Source organism: Dermacentor albipictus, chromosome 3 (assembly GCF_038994185.2).
Source record: "Dermacentor albipictus isolate Rhodes 1998 colony chromosome 3, USDA_Dalb.pri_finalv2, whole genome shotgun sequence".
Taxonomy (NCBI): domain Eukaryota; kingdom Metazoa; phylum Arthropoda; class Arachnida; order Ixodida; family Ixodidae; genus Dermacentor; species Dermacentor albipictus.
In genome coordinates this window covers 100,138,183-100,153,844 of record NC_091823.1, presented here as the reverse complement: position 1 = coordinate 100,153,844, position 15,662 = coordinate 100,138,183, and the positions used below count along the sequence as shown (strand labels likewise).

General features: G+C 43.4%; 1 protein-coding gene across 1 annotated transcript in view; it reads right to left on the bottom strand.

The window, feature by feature from the left end:
• Positions 1-2,930: 2,930 nt before the first annotated feature.
• Positions 2,931-15,662, bottom strand: part of LOC135901324 (uncharacterized) — a 28,689-nt gene continuing 15,957 nt past the window's right edge. The window contains exon 7 of the mRNA XM_065431072.1: positions 2,931-14,677. Coding sequence (XP_065287144.1) covers positions 13,898-14,677 — 780 coding nt within the window. The 3' untranslated portion in view covers positions 2,931-13,897. The remainder of the gene's footprint in view (positions 14,678-15,662) is intronic.

Sequence of the window (15,662 nt, the reverse complement as noted above, 5' to 3'; positions counted from 1 at the left end):
CCAATGAAGGCGAGCGTTGCTTCTACGTCATGTGCCGGAACAGCCAGGGATAGGCGGCTAGCTACCTCAATCCAACGACGTACAGAAGAGAAGCAAGAACGTTTAGCTCGCAAACGAGCAGAACTATATAATGCTTCTCACCACAATAATTTCGCACTGGTTCTGATTTTATCTTTTTATACCGTGTCTCTTCGTTAGGGGTCTATGTAGCTCTCGTACGCAGCTCTTTTGCGTGTTTCTGGTGACACGTGCACTTTAGAAATGTGACGCAGCCGGAATCGTGCCGTTTTCGGTGTTGCTGATGGTGAGAACTCGAATATGGACGCGGAAACGAAAGCTGTTGTGGCAACCGGTTCCAGTGAGGGCGCGCTAAAGCTCCTAGGAGTCGCCCCTGGACAACTGTCTGTTTCCATGCACGCGTTATCGATAGACTCACGGCGCGTAAAAAAGAGAGAGAGAGAGAAAGCGACTTCAAATTGAAAGCCGATGCAAAACAGCAACGAATTCAAGAACCTCAGAAAGAGAGAGCAAGACCAAAGTAATGTTTATCACGAGAAAGACAAATCTTGGGATGTCTTGATAACTGAAGCATACAGTTTGCCACCACATCATATGCGTTTTTCTCCGAGTGCAATATCAGGACACATCTACACTTTCCAAAACACTGCTAACGGAATCCAGTTAATTATTTAATGGTATATGTCAAGTTCATATAAATCAATTTTGTGTTTTAGTTGCACTCATGATAGCAGTTTGTAGAACAATGATATCTGCCTTCATTGTTGAGTTACAGAAAGCTGTAAACTTAGTTTTTAAGTTTACAATAACTTTTTACGAAAACATATTTGTGTTGTAAATAGAAAATCTGCTTAATTTTTCTGCAGTTACACAATCTTTTTAATACAAGAAACTTAATAGAAACTGGTGCTTGTGGTTGCCTAGAAAAATGATTTCTCCACTAATATATGTATATTAAACAGCTTTCGTGCTAAAGCCTCCTAAAGAACAAAAGTCATAAGCCAGGCGTCATATACACGTAGACTGAACTCTGGTGTCTGGAAGTGCTGAATTTGTAGTCACAATTATTGTTTAAAAATTCATTTATGCGGTTTTATGCACCAAAACCCTGATCCGATTATGAGGCATGCCATAGTGGGGAACTCCGGAAATATGGACCAGCTGGGGTTCTTTAACATGCACCTAAATTTAAGCAATGAAGTTTTACCATACCAAACCATACCTAAATCTAAATACCATGTGTTCTCGCATTTCGCCCCCATTGAAATGCGACCGCCGTGACCAGGATTCGATCCCGCAACACTTTTTGTTGTAAGCGATGAAATCTCCAAGTAAACGCAGGATAGTAGAGTTTCAGGCACAGGCTCAATAACAATTTTTTTTTTGCTACGAACATTTAATCACAGAAAATTCAGCATTACCTCAAAATATACTGTAAGGAGCTGTGTAGTAAATGTAGAGCTTAGAAGAGCATGTATAATTCGACCAATGATGCCTCAACGCGAGCTAACATATATACCAGGTATTTCAGCGAACACTTTCAAACATTTTTAAAGGTTGCCAGTGATGGATAGCACAATTCTAGTTCATGAGCTGGTCTACTCGAAGAGGTGGAAATACTTGCACAAAAAATTGGAAATGCAAAATAGACTAGTTACAAAAAATTAACGAATGAAGTTTTTAACTGATTACCTTATGGCTCGTATTGCAATATACAAATTCTAGCCATGGAATTTACAAGGCAAATGCACTTAGAACTAATTCTCAGGATGGCACCAGTATAGAGATACGAACTCCCAAACTTCGCCAAGAAATGCATTGGCGTTCGTTATTTTTTGTGCTTCAATGCATGAAGGTACGTTTTGTTAAGAAAGTAACTGGAATGCCAATACATTTCTACAAATTAGTTTCTGCAATAGTTTCTACAATACAAGTTCGGGAATTTATAAATATAGTGAATTTTTGTGAATTAGTCGATTATGCATTTGCATTTTTTGTACAAGTAATGTCTGCCTCTTCCAAGTATAGACCAGCTCATGAACTAGAATTGTGCTGTTGGCCACATGCAACTATAAAAAAAATGTTTAGGTGTTCATTGAAACACACCGTATATTGTCTCGAAGCTATCATATACAGGGTGTTTCACGTAACTCATGCCAAAGATTAAAGTGGCTATCTGCAACTGAATTAAAACTAATGGCATATGGTGTGCCGTCATGTGGTACTCCTTAGAACATATTTTTACATTGTGCTTAAGAAAGGGGCAGGCTTGCATATATATATATATATATATATATATATATATATATATATATATATAGTAACACCAAGCCAGTAAAGGCTGGCTTGGTGTTCCTGTGCCATAGATTCCCGGGAATAGTTACGGATGACCAGAAATTCTATTTTAAAAGAAACCACACATTCATCTGCGCTTTAACTTTTGCTTAGCTAGAATTAATGGCTGAAACACGCGAAAACACCAAAATGCATTACGTCATATTGTACCAGCACTGCGGTCAACACATAATTCAAAAGGAAAAAACTGTCTTTCGTTCTTTTTGCAGAAGATTACCCACCGAATAAACGCAAAACAACTTTTTGAATAATAATACACTTTGCCAGATGAAGCAAACCAACTATTTCCCATAAGCACCTCTCAAGGCCTACAACTGCAAATCATTTTTAAGGAAAGAAGAAAAAGAAAGCATTCCATAAGCCTTCGTTCCTGTTATCAGTGTAGTCTCCACTGTTGGCCCACTTCTTCCTTTGTAAGCATAGATCTCGCTGCTCCCACGGAGATGGCGAGACATACGTTAACTGTCCATAGCGACAGTGAACGCCACAACAAATCTAAAGAATGCTGCCCTGCCAAAACTGTCTTGGGCATAGAGAAAAGACAAGACACAGTGACATTTCAGCATCGATATAGATATATATAGTTTATTAGTTGTCGTTGCAGCAGATGTTCCATGTATATATAATGTATGTGAGGCTCAGCAGCGATCGAGCCCACCAAGGCGTGCGAGACGCATAGATAGACAGAAACAAACAATGTTTACGGACACGAGACAACACAACAGGAATGGATGGAGTCCTCGACCAGCCGACGATGCTAGTCTTTTGCCTCGCGCAGAGCGGAGCTAAAAGCTCTGGAACACATTTCTTGCTTAGGACGGCACCGCCCAGAAAGAAAGGCGAATATGTTTTTACACCCAGAACGGTTGCGCTGAACCAAGTGATAGTAGCGCCACCTCATCGCCGAATGCATACCAATCGTGCTGGAGCAAAGTCTCGTCTACCCGTGCGGCGAACGACGCGAACTGCTTTGAAATGCATACGTTACCGCACCATTCTCTCGTGCAATCTGATTAGAAATGCAGGAAGGCTCAGCCCTCAAATTTTCCATCAATATTTTAGACTATGTGACGCAACAATCACGGCATGCACAAGGCGCCACGAATAATTCTGGGTGATAATCCGCTGAAAGTACACCACAGCAGATCAATGACAATGCACAACGCACGTACAATATCCACGACAAAACGAAAAAGGGCCTCAGGTGAGAGTACAGCATGTGCACCATAAGTGGATATGTTGCAGCGAGGTAACCAATTGCATTTAAGTATTCACACTTGAATAACTGCTGCTTTGAAACGCTAACACAAAGTTCGTTGACAACAGTGACAAGAACGAAGAGCAACAGGCTCATGACAGGTACAGCATACCTTTCAATGTTACATCTGGATGACTCATACGGTCGGAAAAGCACAAAAAACTAAATTTAACACGAATGCGCATTAGTGTTTGCAAACAGTTGTGCGTACTGTTCTAACCGACTGGTCATGTGTTGTGCCGTGCCACTGATGTAACTGTACGGCCACTATGTCGAAGCACCAATGGCACAGCAGTACTGTATGCCTTTTTTTTTAAGTCTAACTCCCCTTTCCAGATGAGCCTTAGAAGATATGGAAGTTGCTCCAGTGGGACAACCGTGCCGTCAACCTATGCTACTATAAGCGCAGTATTCGAGGACACTTATTTGCACTAATCCAGTGTTTCCATTGCACGTTTCTTGGCAGAATAATATTAATTCTAAAAGAAAAGGCCTCAGCGACTGACTCGCGCACAATCAATAAGGTACACAGCCCAACAGCACATTAAAACTTCACTGTACAGTGCATGAGCAAAGAGGTGAAGTTGATTCACTGGATGCAAATGGTTTACAAAGGCGCCCATTTACTACAAAGAAACCACATGACTGAAGGGGCCAAACGCGCAACTGGCTACATTGTGTAGACACAGTGAAGTAGTGCACATAAATACTTTGATTTTACCAGCGAACGCATAATTCCGCAACAGGCAGAAGTTACTGAGCTTGAAGTACATGGCATTGACGCATTCAAAATTCTACCAGTGTTGCTGCAGGTCATAGTGCAAGCAAAGTTTGTGTCCTTCCTTGTGGTCATGCTCGCTTGCAGAACTTTCTGGACGCTATTTGTTGACAATGTGACCAACATCGTCACACAGTGACTGTTGCGACAGCGTGACAATTCTGATTGTTATGGTGGAAGGTGGTTGCTGTTTTGTTTTGCCATTTACTTAATAAAATTACATATACAAACTGTGTCAGCTGTAGCACTTTGGAAAACAGATCACACCAGCAAAGTTTTGCACGCCAGCTTTCTTGCAAGGCAGGACACCACCTTGCAGTTCCCATGAAATTCCTAATATAAACGGCTCCACGTGTTGCAACAGCTCAAACACTGATCCTTTCCGTATCTTACCGTACAGATCAACAAGTGAGAGAGAGCCGCTACGGCAGGTATTATGCACAAACCTATACTTGGTGACAACCCAAGAAACCAGTAGAAGCTTCGCCCATAAAAACATAGTCGCCAGACGTTGCCAATGAATGAAGTTAATCTCCACCGTGATGTCACAGAAGTGAGTGGAAGTAATTAGCTGGCACATCTATACAAATTTCTTTCGAGTTGAACAACGGTGTTTTTGCCATTTGGTTCTTAGGTTGTCACCGACTGCAGACAGCTGGGATGTGCATCGCTAGCCACAAGATGTTGCTACAAAAGTCTGTGCCATGAGCATTCATGCGACGGATTGCTCTTGCCACAGAAAGTATGCCTATAACAGCGAGAAACAAGAGTGCGAAAGCCTTCATAACATTTTTTCCAGGAGTATGCCTGAAGGGCACAAGAAAGAAGAAGGTATCGCATGACAAGTTTCCCAAGCAGGCACAAATCGCAACACACACACTCACACACACAACACAGGGTGAGCAGTGCTTGAGGCAGCAGGTCTAACAGGTGCCATGTCACACGTTTTACCAACGTTACTCATATGAGAAACAGCGAGAAGCTCTATGATGCTACGCTGCGTATGTTAGGGCAGATAGCAAGCCCCACGTTTAAACATCAGCAAACAATGCAAAATGAGCTGTCAGCAGAAAACGCTGCATTGTTTGAAAAAGAAAAAAAAAAGTTCAGGTCACTCAAAAGGAACTGTGGTGTAACGCCATGTCTGGAAGCTTACAGAGAAGTTCCAGACGACAGTGGGTGTTGACGGGAGTAACAAGTGGCTGACATACAAACAAGTTGGGCAATGCAGCCGTCACACTCACTCATGAAGAACACACACAGTGATGCTTGCAAAGGAAGCATCATAGGTGACCCGATTGGCAAGGGCTTCGAGAAAAGGGAACATCGAAAGGACATTTGCCGATAATATCTAGATTCACTGCGTTTGGCAACACCTAGTGACATGCCTCAGAAAGAGAGCTTCTACTCTTCTCACAGCCTGCACAGTACACATTGCTACACTGATTAGCCTTCTGACGCAGCTGTGCAGAAAGTGTACCGAGCCCTGCATTAGCATAGGTGTTACAAGAGAAAATAAACTTTTGACCATGCTTAATTAGGATACAAATGCTGGCCAACACTAGGCCATCCAGAAGCCCAGTACATTCAGTGAATAAAGATAATTTAACAATGGGGAGGTAGTTCTTCAGATGACATGACGACTGCACTAGGACACTGCACAAACAAATGGTGGGGAGGACAACAACTGACGACAGTTTTGAGCACTTGGACATCAGGATGGCTCGATCGCTGCAAAGTGGCTGCACCGGCTGGTGCTTGGCTCTGAGGCACTAGAAGGAACTATAAACTCTTCGCTGTGAACTGCCCCAGTGCAAAGGGCAAGATGAAAAATAACTCTGGAGCATCCTAGATCAAGCAGCCAATACGGTCAAGGACACTGTGTACCGATAGTAAAACTGAGCCTTCCACACTTAAAGCCACAGCAGCTGCTCCACAATAAGCTGCAAGGGCATTTTAGTGTGGCTAACGGCTTACAGGTACAAATGAAATACTCTAGCGTGATCATGAACTGAATGCTAAACATTCCGCACCCACGGAGGAAGACAGTATTCTTGCCACTGCTTTCTTAGCACTAAAAGTACAACGCTATCGATATACAATTCTTTACCAACAGTCTACACGATCGTACAATTTTGCACACTTTTGTTCCGATGGCTGTATATGTGCATGACTGCCATAATACCTTGTTAATGTTTATTGGGAGATGGAAACATCAAGCACTTGCACACTTTGCTTTCAATCTTCTGTTTCCATATAGATATGAACACTATTATTAACATGCACTAGATGTTTAATAAATGTACAAATGGTATTGCATTTCCCTGCTCACAGTGACAAAGCACATTTTATCTGAACTATTATTTCCTAATTCATCACAACTGCAATGCCATTCAGCAAATGACGCTACTTTGTTCACTTTAACAAGGGACAACCCAGTTTAAACATTGCGCTTTTATTGGGAACTAGCTCATTAATTGAGACTGCCAGTGATGATGCCAGCTTAACAAAGGACATTAAATAGGAACAAAAACTTCATTAGATCCACCGTGGGTGCGGCTACAAATAGCAACGATCTTCAGGTGTCCTCAATTTTATATTCAAAGAGCAACAACCTTTGTGATGAGCAGTCAATGCTGTTGCCTGGTTAGAAAACGCAGCAGCAAGCAGCATGCTTGAGTGGCAAATGCCAAGAGCAACACTATGCTAACCTACAGTGAGTAAGAGCTACTGTGCAACTCCAAGAACAGCTAGAATGAGGGTTAAACACTTTGGCACTGAAGGGGGGGGGGGGGCTCAGAAAAGTCTTCCACGACTACAAGTCGCCACACCGTCACACAAATGACCTTGGCCACAGCCAGAACAACAACACTATAGTGAAAATACGATATTGGCAATTGAGAAAACGTACATCATGTGGGTGCATGTACATTGCATAATTGTGTGGCAGCCCGCATCACAAGGATCTGTGCTCAAGTGCTAGGCTTGGAGGCTGCGCTATTTGCAAGAATGAAAAAAGAAAAGTGCTTGCAACAGCAGCAAGGCACTAAGAAGAAGCAACGCTGCAGTGTAATCTGACCAGAGCTGGAATTCAGGTGCACTGGCTCATAGCTCTTGCGGCACATTGGCAGCTTTGCCTACATGATGACACAATGAGTACTTCGTGGGTGTTCTGCTACCAAATTCCCGGCTGCACTGGTACTTCTTAAAACAAATTCGCATCTGACATGAGAATACCTCCAATATGCATTATATTTGATATCTGTTATAAGCATATGTTTCCTACATGCTACTATCATTATGTCTATTGTGGTATAAAAGTTAAAAAACAGGGATAAAGTGCCTCAGAAAGGCTGGCCAATGTTTTGAGAGGAGGACGTATTTTCATCAAAGGCCTCCTATCGAAAGACTTGCCAGCTTTTCTGAGGCACTTTATCCCTGTATTTAACTTTTACACCACGGTGTGCTAGTCCATCTGTCAGAAAGGGGGGTACTGCGCTTAATACAAAGGAACAACAGAAGTAGAAGTGGACACGACGTGTGCTTCTACTTGTGTTGTCTATGTGATATCAATGATGGTTATTAGTCTAACCTCAATATAGTGAACAGAGCCATAACAAATTATCCCATGTAACAAAGTTAACCTGAACTCTTCTTGGAGATATTCATGTATAACAAATGTATGCTTATAACAAACATCAGATATAACAAATATATCTTCAAGTCATATGCAATTTGTTATAACAAGGTTCAATTGTCTTTTTTGTTGTATTTTTTGTTGTATTTTTTTTTCTTCTGTTACATCTCAAGTTGGTGCCGCTTATCACAGAAGTACTCAATGAATACTGAAAGCACACAACAGGTGTGCGATAGGAGATCGTTGTTCGGGGCGCGCATTCAGTTGCGCCACGAGCTCCAAACAACAATCCCCAATCATGCCCCTGGTTAAAGTAAACATTGTTTTGCTTTTGTTTGGCAGAAGTTGTCATGGCGGTTTATTGTGGCTTGGTGTCGGCCAAAAAACAATGAGCCATTATCATCGACCTGCAAACCACCACCTGGCAGCATAGGCAGAGAAAAAACTGCCCTTATATATTGACAAGTCTTTCCTCATTATAATCATGACTTTGTTATTCAAGCCAGAAGAAAACAGCAAAGGAAACCACAATCGGTGTCCTTTCTTTTTTTCTTTTTTTTTTAACATGAATTTACTACCCCACCAAACAAGTTGTCAAACTATTGATTTGCTGACTTTCTTATACTTGCATTCCTGGATTAAAGATAGCTGTCTCATGACTACTTCTGGAATCTCTTTGGCTGATCTTCAAGTTTGACACCTGGAAAACCTGGCTTCTAGTAGACCTGTAAGAATCTGCTAAAATGCAAAAGTGTTGAATGTCCCCAAGGTTCAAATAATCTTTCTTCCTAGAGAGCAACTACCTGCCACACTCCCTGCAGCACAGCAATGCCTCAGCTTTGGCCATCCTCTCTGAGGAAGGACACAAAGTGGCAAATGGAATGAGTGACAACATGCAATCAGCAAAAGTTTGAACAATGAAAGTGCCCAATCACGTTTTCCAAAATTCCTTTGAGGGACCATAAAGCAACATGCACCAGGCCATTTACTAAAAGCCAAAAGAGGATTTAAGCAAGATGAGGTTCACAGAGAGATGTAAATTTGAAGCGATCAACCATGGGCAATCAAGGGATGTTGCTCGACCACTATTGGTCAAGAAAGAATTTAGTTTCTTATGCAAGCTGCACAAGTAGTGCCTCCATAACGTCACAATTGTGGTCTTTCATTGCTTATGACATATCACTGACAGGTACACTCCGAGAAAGCACTGCCCTACAAGGTAAACCAATGGGGATATTTTGGGGGCAAGCATTCATTAAAGCAAGTTTGCGCCCAAGATACAAAAGCTGTAGCGAAGTACATTAGCACTCCTGTGCGGTGTGAGTGCACCTGTTTAATAACTCTCACAATTTCGCAAATATTCTGACTATTGAAGACACTGTGGAACAGCCTGCGTCACCAGAGCCAAATTGTCATGCAGTGCTTTAGAGAACGAGCTAAGCCTCTTAACATTAAACACACTTTTGCTCTGAAATCACCTCGCACGTTAGTGCCATCAGGGTGCCTTTAAAGAGCTTAAATCACTCTAGCGCTCCTTCCTTAATTGTTTGTTTTTTTTTCTTTGCACCATGATCCTTAGCAGCAAATACACAAATGGTGGTGGGCACTTCTGCATCTAACATTCAGTGCAAACGCTAATAGAACTACAGCAGCTCGAGTCATGCTCGCAGCATCAACACTCATTTCAACTGAAACTTGTAGATTAAAAAAAAAGAAGGAGGGGAAAGAAATGCTGGATGACGTAGTGCAAGTACATTACATAATGCAACAAATAGGTGCAACAACAAGTACTTACAAACGTACTCCAGCAATCGACAGGTAAACTCTGTCTTGGAAGAGTGTTGCAATGTTGCTCTATGGACCTCTCTGGACTTATGAACGAAAGCACTTTGCAGACAACACCATTCCCAAGCAGAGCAAAAAGCACAAGCCCCAGTAAAAGCAAGCTGTATGGCAGGAATTCAGTCTGAGCTTTTGCCAGTGATAACATAGACACACACATGCACACACACAGAAGGCGATCCTTGATATGCTGGTTCAAAGGGATATGCCTGCTCGAATATTACACACAAATGCACCAAGCAGCATGACAAATGTGCCATCTGCTCACATGCACAAACACCTACACCCTTTCGAGTGAAGCATCAAGTTACCAGCAGTAGTACAGATTTGACCAGGAAACAAGGACACAACCATGGCTCCATCTGCATGTGCTCTGACATAAAAAATAACAGTGCGGTGTAGCTCTTCCTCTTTCTTTTTTTTTCCCTCCATAAAGGGAATGGAGGTGGTAGCACATGAGCCGTGTGCTGCCACCATTCAAAGGTAATGAACTGTTGTCCACTTTGAACTTGTTTTGAAGCACAACCAGAAAAAGTGGGGAGGCTAGAGCCCGAGAAGGCTCTCCTCTAGAGTTCAGTTTTGCAAAATGGCCTTGTCTACATGGTACTACCAATGCTGCCTGCGGGGCACACTATCAAACGGCACTGATCAGAAGTATGTTGCAGTACTTGTGCTCAGCTGGCACGTATATTAACACGAACGCCTGATGGTGCACGTAGATACAGTACAATTTGTGCGAGCAGTCACATTCCTCCTGAGCAAGCCGTCTTGTCCTTACAACTGTGAAATTTCCCAGGTTTGCAGTGCTGGCCATAACTCAGAAACATCACATTACCAGAAGTATGCAAGGGCTGCAACTCAAAGTTTGTTCACGGTAACAATTTAAGTGCCTCTTTCTTTCAGAACCACTTCAGAGGAGCTTTGCACACATGTTGGCATGTGCTAACAAAGCTTGGAAAAAGGTCCAAGCTTTGTGAGAAGACAACACCTCCAAGAGGAGAGCCTCCTACAAGATCTGCTACGTGCAGCACTCAAGCCCCAACAGCACAGCATGCATTCTGTGCTGGTGTCCCGAAACGTACTTTCAGATGCAATGGACGGGCAGAGGACAGAAAAAGAAGCAGCACTCTCACAACATATTTGGCACAAAGCGTTTCTTTCCTCCACGGCAGAAGCATATTGCTGCTTTTAGGCTACCTGGTGAAAAATGTGTGAGCAAGAGGAAGTGTGGGGTTGGCTGTGGGATGTTACACAAACACCTCTGCCCTGTGTGTCGACGACACCACTTTGACGTTGCCTCGCATATCTTTTCCTCCCTCATTGATAAGGCTGTTAACTCTCAATCAATTACTACAAGAATCACTTTTGTTTTTTTCATTCAGCGCAATGCCTCAATGCCAAGAAGGGCACCCATTATTGCCCCAGCATTTCTGCAGTTATTCCAACAATGTACCTCTCTGTGGTGTGTGTGATAGTAGAGCTAAGCTAATGGGAAGTGCACCTGTTTACTCATTTCATTGACTACGTTCACACCCATCGACTAGTCAACAGGGACACAGTGCAAACGACTTCCTTGAATGTGATCTACGGAGAGCACAGCCATATGGTTTTTCCATTCTGTCCCTCTCTCCAACACTAGCCACTTCCTGCGAGTTTTGTACGCTAGCTGATATGTGGCGGCACAACGAGCCCACTTTGATGGGAAAATGGAGACACGTCACAGACAAAGAGTTCCTCCCGCAACTGCATTGAGAACAGGCAAACAAAATGCTACGGCTAGCAGTGGAAAACGGCCTGCGCTTTGTCATAGGCAAGATATAAGGGCCCTGCTGTAGCGAGATTTCTGGCATCCGAGCTCATTTTACTAGCGCTACTCACGAAAGGCTACCAAGAAACTGGCTTTGCCACATCCGTTAGCGCTTAAAACCAGTTGCTAGCACAGTCATAGGAAACAGCACACAAAAGTACAAGAGTATCTCTAATGCCAAGCTTTAAAAGCAGCATGCTTTTTTTGTCAACAGTTTGGTAAGGTAGTCACCAGGCTAGAAATCTATCTAGAAACAAATTCACAGCTAACAAGTTTTCCAACTTATGTTGTAAGCACATAATGCATAACCACAGTCTCAAATTCTTGTTGGGTAAGTAAGAAAGTGTGCGGATTTAAGTATATTACTTTGCCAGTTGGTGGAGCATATCATAACGATATAAAATTTCAGATACATTGTTGTATTACATATCCTTTAGAACAGCACCTCAAAGATGTTGGCATTGTTATGTAGAGCATTTTCCAAGCTAACAACCAACATATTACTTTCTGCCTTGTTCGCAGGTCAATCTTGAACCCCTAAAAGGTCAAGCGTACAAGCTCTGCCATGCTATTCTGATTTCCTTCACATGCTATCTCTTCCATGCTTCAGACCACATGTATTGCAAAGATGACGCAAATAGCCCTTGTGTGCTCTAAAAACACAAGCACAACAGTATTCCTTTTCGTTGAATGTGCTGTTTAAGTGAAAAAATGCTTTTGTTGTATTAAGAGCTAAGCAGTTAACATGTAAAATTGCGGAGAGCTGAGTGGCTTGCTTAAATGCACATCTCAAGTGACAGTTAATATCTTACACAAGAAGAATATGTTTCACATACACTTCAAAACTGGCCATAAAAAGGGATTCCTCAGTATAATAATTAGCAAGTCACATAACCAAACAAAGGTCCATGAAGAAAACCGCACATACACAACTGCAAATCACAAACAGCAGTTAAGAAACAGAATGTTTACCTGAATTCTACGTTATAGACATTTGGAATGTCCAAATTGGCACAGTAACGCAGGTTGAAAAGTGATAATACACAGTTTGATATAGTAGCACTGAACACAGCTAAAAGAAACACTATAACGAGTTATGCTTAAAGCAAAGAAAAAGAGCGAGTTGAAAGGAAACATAGTCAATTCTACAGACTGCTCAGGTAACAATAGAGAGTAACTTTCGTTCAATGGTGCGTTTGACTTTTCTTGCTGCCTGCAGGCTTCAATACTTAAAACATGAGGCAACCCCGCATAGTTATAGACTATTAAAATACTAAAAGTTTTCAGTTCAAGCAACAGTAACTATTCTAAAGTAAAAGCCCCCCATAATATTTCAAAGAATTCCTGTACTACATACAACTCATGCATGTTATCCAACTACAAATTGATCTGGTGAACATAACTAGAGGTACAAGGGTCTAACGTGCCTATGGCTTACTGAGAACGTTTAGGATCCATTTTAATGCAACCTACCTTGTGCTTAGCGCACTTAGGAGATAACCATACTGATATACAGCATCGAACTGTTGCACACTTTGGATTCCACTTTTTGCCCCTCTCAGTATACCAGGCAATTCATGTGCATATATAATAAACAATGGAACTCAAGAAACCTTTCAAAACAATCACAGCACACCATGGCGTGGTACCATATCTAGCTTAAAAGTGAATATACTTTGCAATCTCACTCTTCAGGCAAAGTTTGCATACAGCCTCAATGCCAACAGATGCATCAGAGCTGTACAGAGCCACATGTCACGCCTTGTGTCCACCAAATTAAGCGTCACCCTGTCCAGTTTGCATTCTTCAGCAGAACTTAAGCCACTAATAGCTTTCTAAAACCTCTGAGACTGCATTCATTTGCAGCTGTGAATCAGCTTTATTTACAGGCTCTCTACAAACACAGCACTATTGTTTCTGGTGCAACAAGGTCTGCTTCAGCATGTGCTCTGTTAGAGACCAAAGCATCGTCAAGTGTTGATGCATCTCTGATGCGCATTAACATTCAACTTTGCCTGATGTTCACGGCAAACTGCCTGCACAAGGCACAGAACATGCAATTTCTGGGCATTGACAAAAACTAGCAAAACGGGACCTCCCAAGAAAACAGGCTTCTATAGGCTCGCACAGGCTACTGTGCCAGCATTAAAATGCGTTCCCAGATAGCCACAATCATCACTTTTCCTTTCTCAAACCTCAACATCAAGTGGATGCCCTCCGCTCAACATTCACAGATTCTTGACATGCATTACCACCACCTGTGTCGCCGAAAGAGGGCGCCTGGCAATCGGAAACAGCCAAACTTTCCAATCTACTGACAAATGCTGGTACACTATAAAATGGTTCATCATGCAAGTGTGTACCCATGGTGGGACTGTTGGATGTTTCCGGAAGCCTGCTACTGCTCCTGCCGCCAGCGGCTAGAGTGCAGTCAGAGGAGGAACCTGACAGAGGCTCCACCTGTTCACCGGCAAATGCAGGGTCGTCACGGAAAGGTGCTCTGTGGAAACCAGCAACATCTGCATCATAGCGGTCGTTGGATGCCACAGCTTCCTCAAACGCCGGCAACAGACACTGGGCTTCGCATTCGCTCAAGTCTTGCAGGGAGGAGAAGCATGGTGGTGGCGACTCGTCCCTCGGCCACAAGTGGCACGGCCACGGGTGGGTGGCAGATGAGCCACGCGTTGTGACGCCCGAAGTGTTGGCCACGGATGTTGCCTGTGTCCCAGTGGAAGACTCCTTGCTGCCAGCAGTGGCGAGCTGCTCGGTGCTCTGGTAGGGTGGTGGTGGGCCTTGCGCGAGTGGCGAGTACTCGGGAGGCTTGGGAAGCTGCTGGAGAAAGTGCAGCTTGGGCCGGCCGCCTGGTGTACCACTGCTGCTGTATGTGGCGACCACGTAGCTGCCATGGGCGCATGTCACCGTCCGAAGGTCAGCTCCCGCAAGGTGTGTGCATGATGCGGGGGCCCCTTCACCAAAGCTCATCTGTGCATGAAAGGTGGGAGAAAAAATAAAATAAATGTAGAGAGCCTCTCATGCACTCGCAATGGTCACAGCAATACCGAATTAGACAGAAAGAGGTACAGTCAAACACACTTATAGAATTACTGGTTTTAACAATACTCGGATGTAACAATGAGCAGCCAGCTACCACACCACGAACATTTGTGTGTGTTCTATGGTAAAATAGGCCGGCTACTGCAGTGTTCCCATGCCACATTATGGGCTATAACAATCAAATCTAGCTACTGGGTATATGTGCAAAAAGGAAAGGAACACGAAACTTAGGAAAGGAAAAAAAAATAATGCTTCATTTTGAGAACAACTTATTTCTCATCTCACCAATTCGCATAAAAAAGAAGAGGACGGGCTGCAGTGTCCAGACTGTGGAGCGCATGATGTGGTTGAGCCATTTCACATGCATTGTGGTAGCCTCCAGACATGGGCTCTGAGTTAAACATGCCTAGTATCGCAATCATCATATGTGCTGCAGGTTTAACAGTGGTCGTCGCTTGTCACGAAAGATGAAATTAACACATCAGTTTACTTAACGATCATTGTTTTGTGTGAAAAACCACCAAGCGTATGTTTGTGTGATCAGTGGTGGCAGCAGTAGTGCGCGTGGGCCGGCTGGCTGGCATGACGTTGGATTGTGCACAACAGGAGAAATATCACTTGAACCAATTTTTTCATCAACAGCAAAACACTGTGGTTGTGCGGGGTGTTGTGCCATTACCACAAGCCCGGATTCCGAATCTGCAAGATGCAGAATCTATCCTGCGAGCGCCCTAATTCTCCCTTCACAAGTCAAGATGCTGAGAGGTCAGGCAGCGCGCGGGAGAAGCCTCGGCGAGCCGCAAGTTTGGACATGTCAGCGTGTGCCAGACAGCCCGGCGCCGCACCTCCCTTTGCCTGGAGGTCACCGCGCGCGCGAACTTTGAACCGGGTGGCCAGCGCGGTCGCTGGTTGG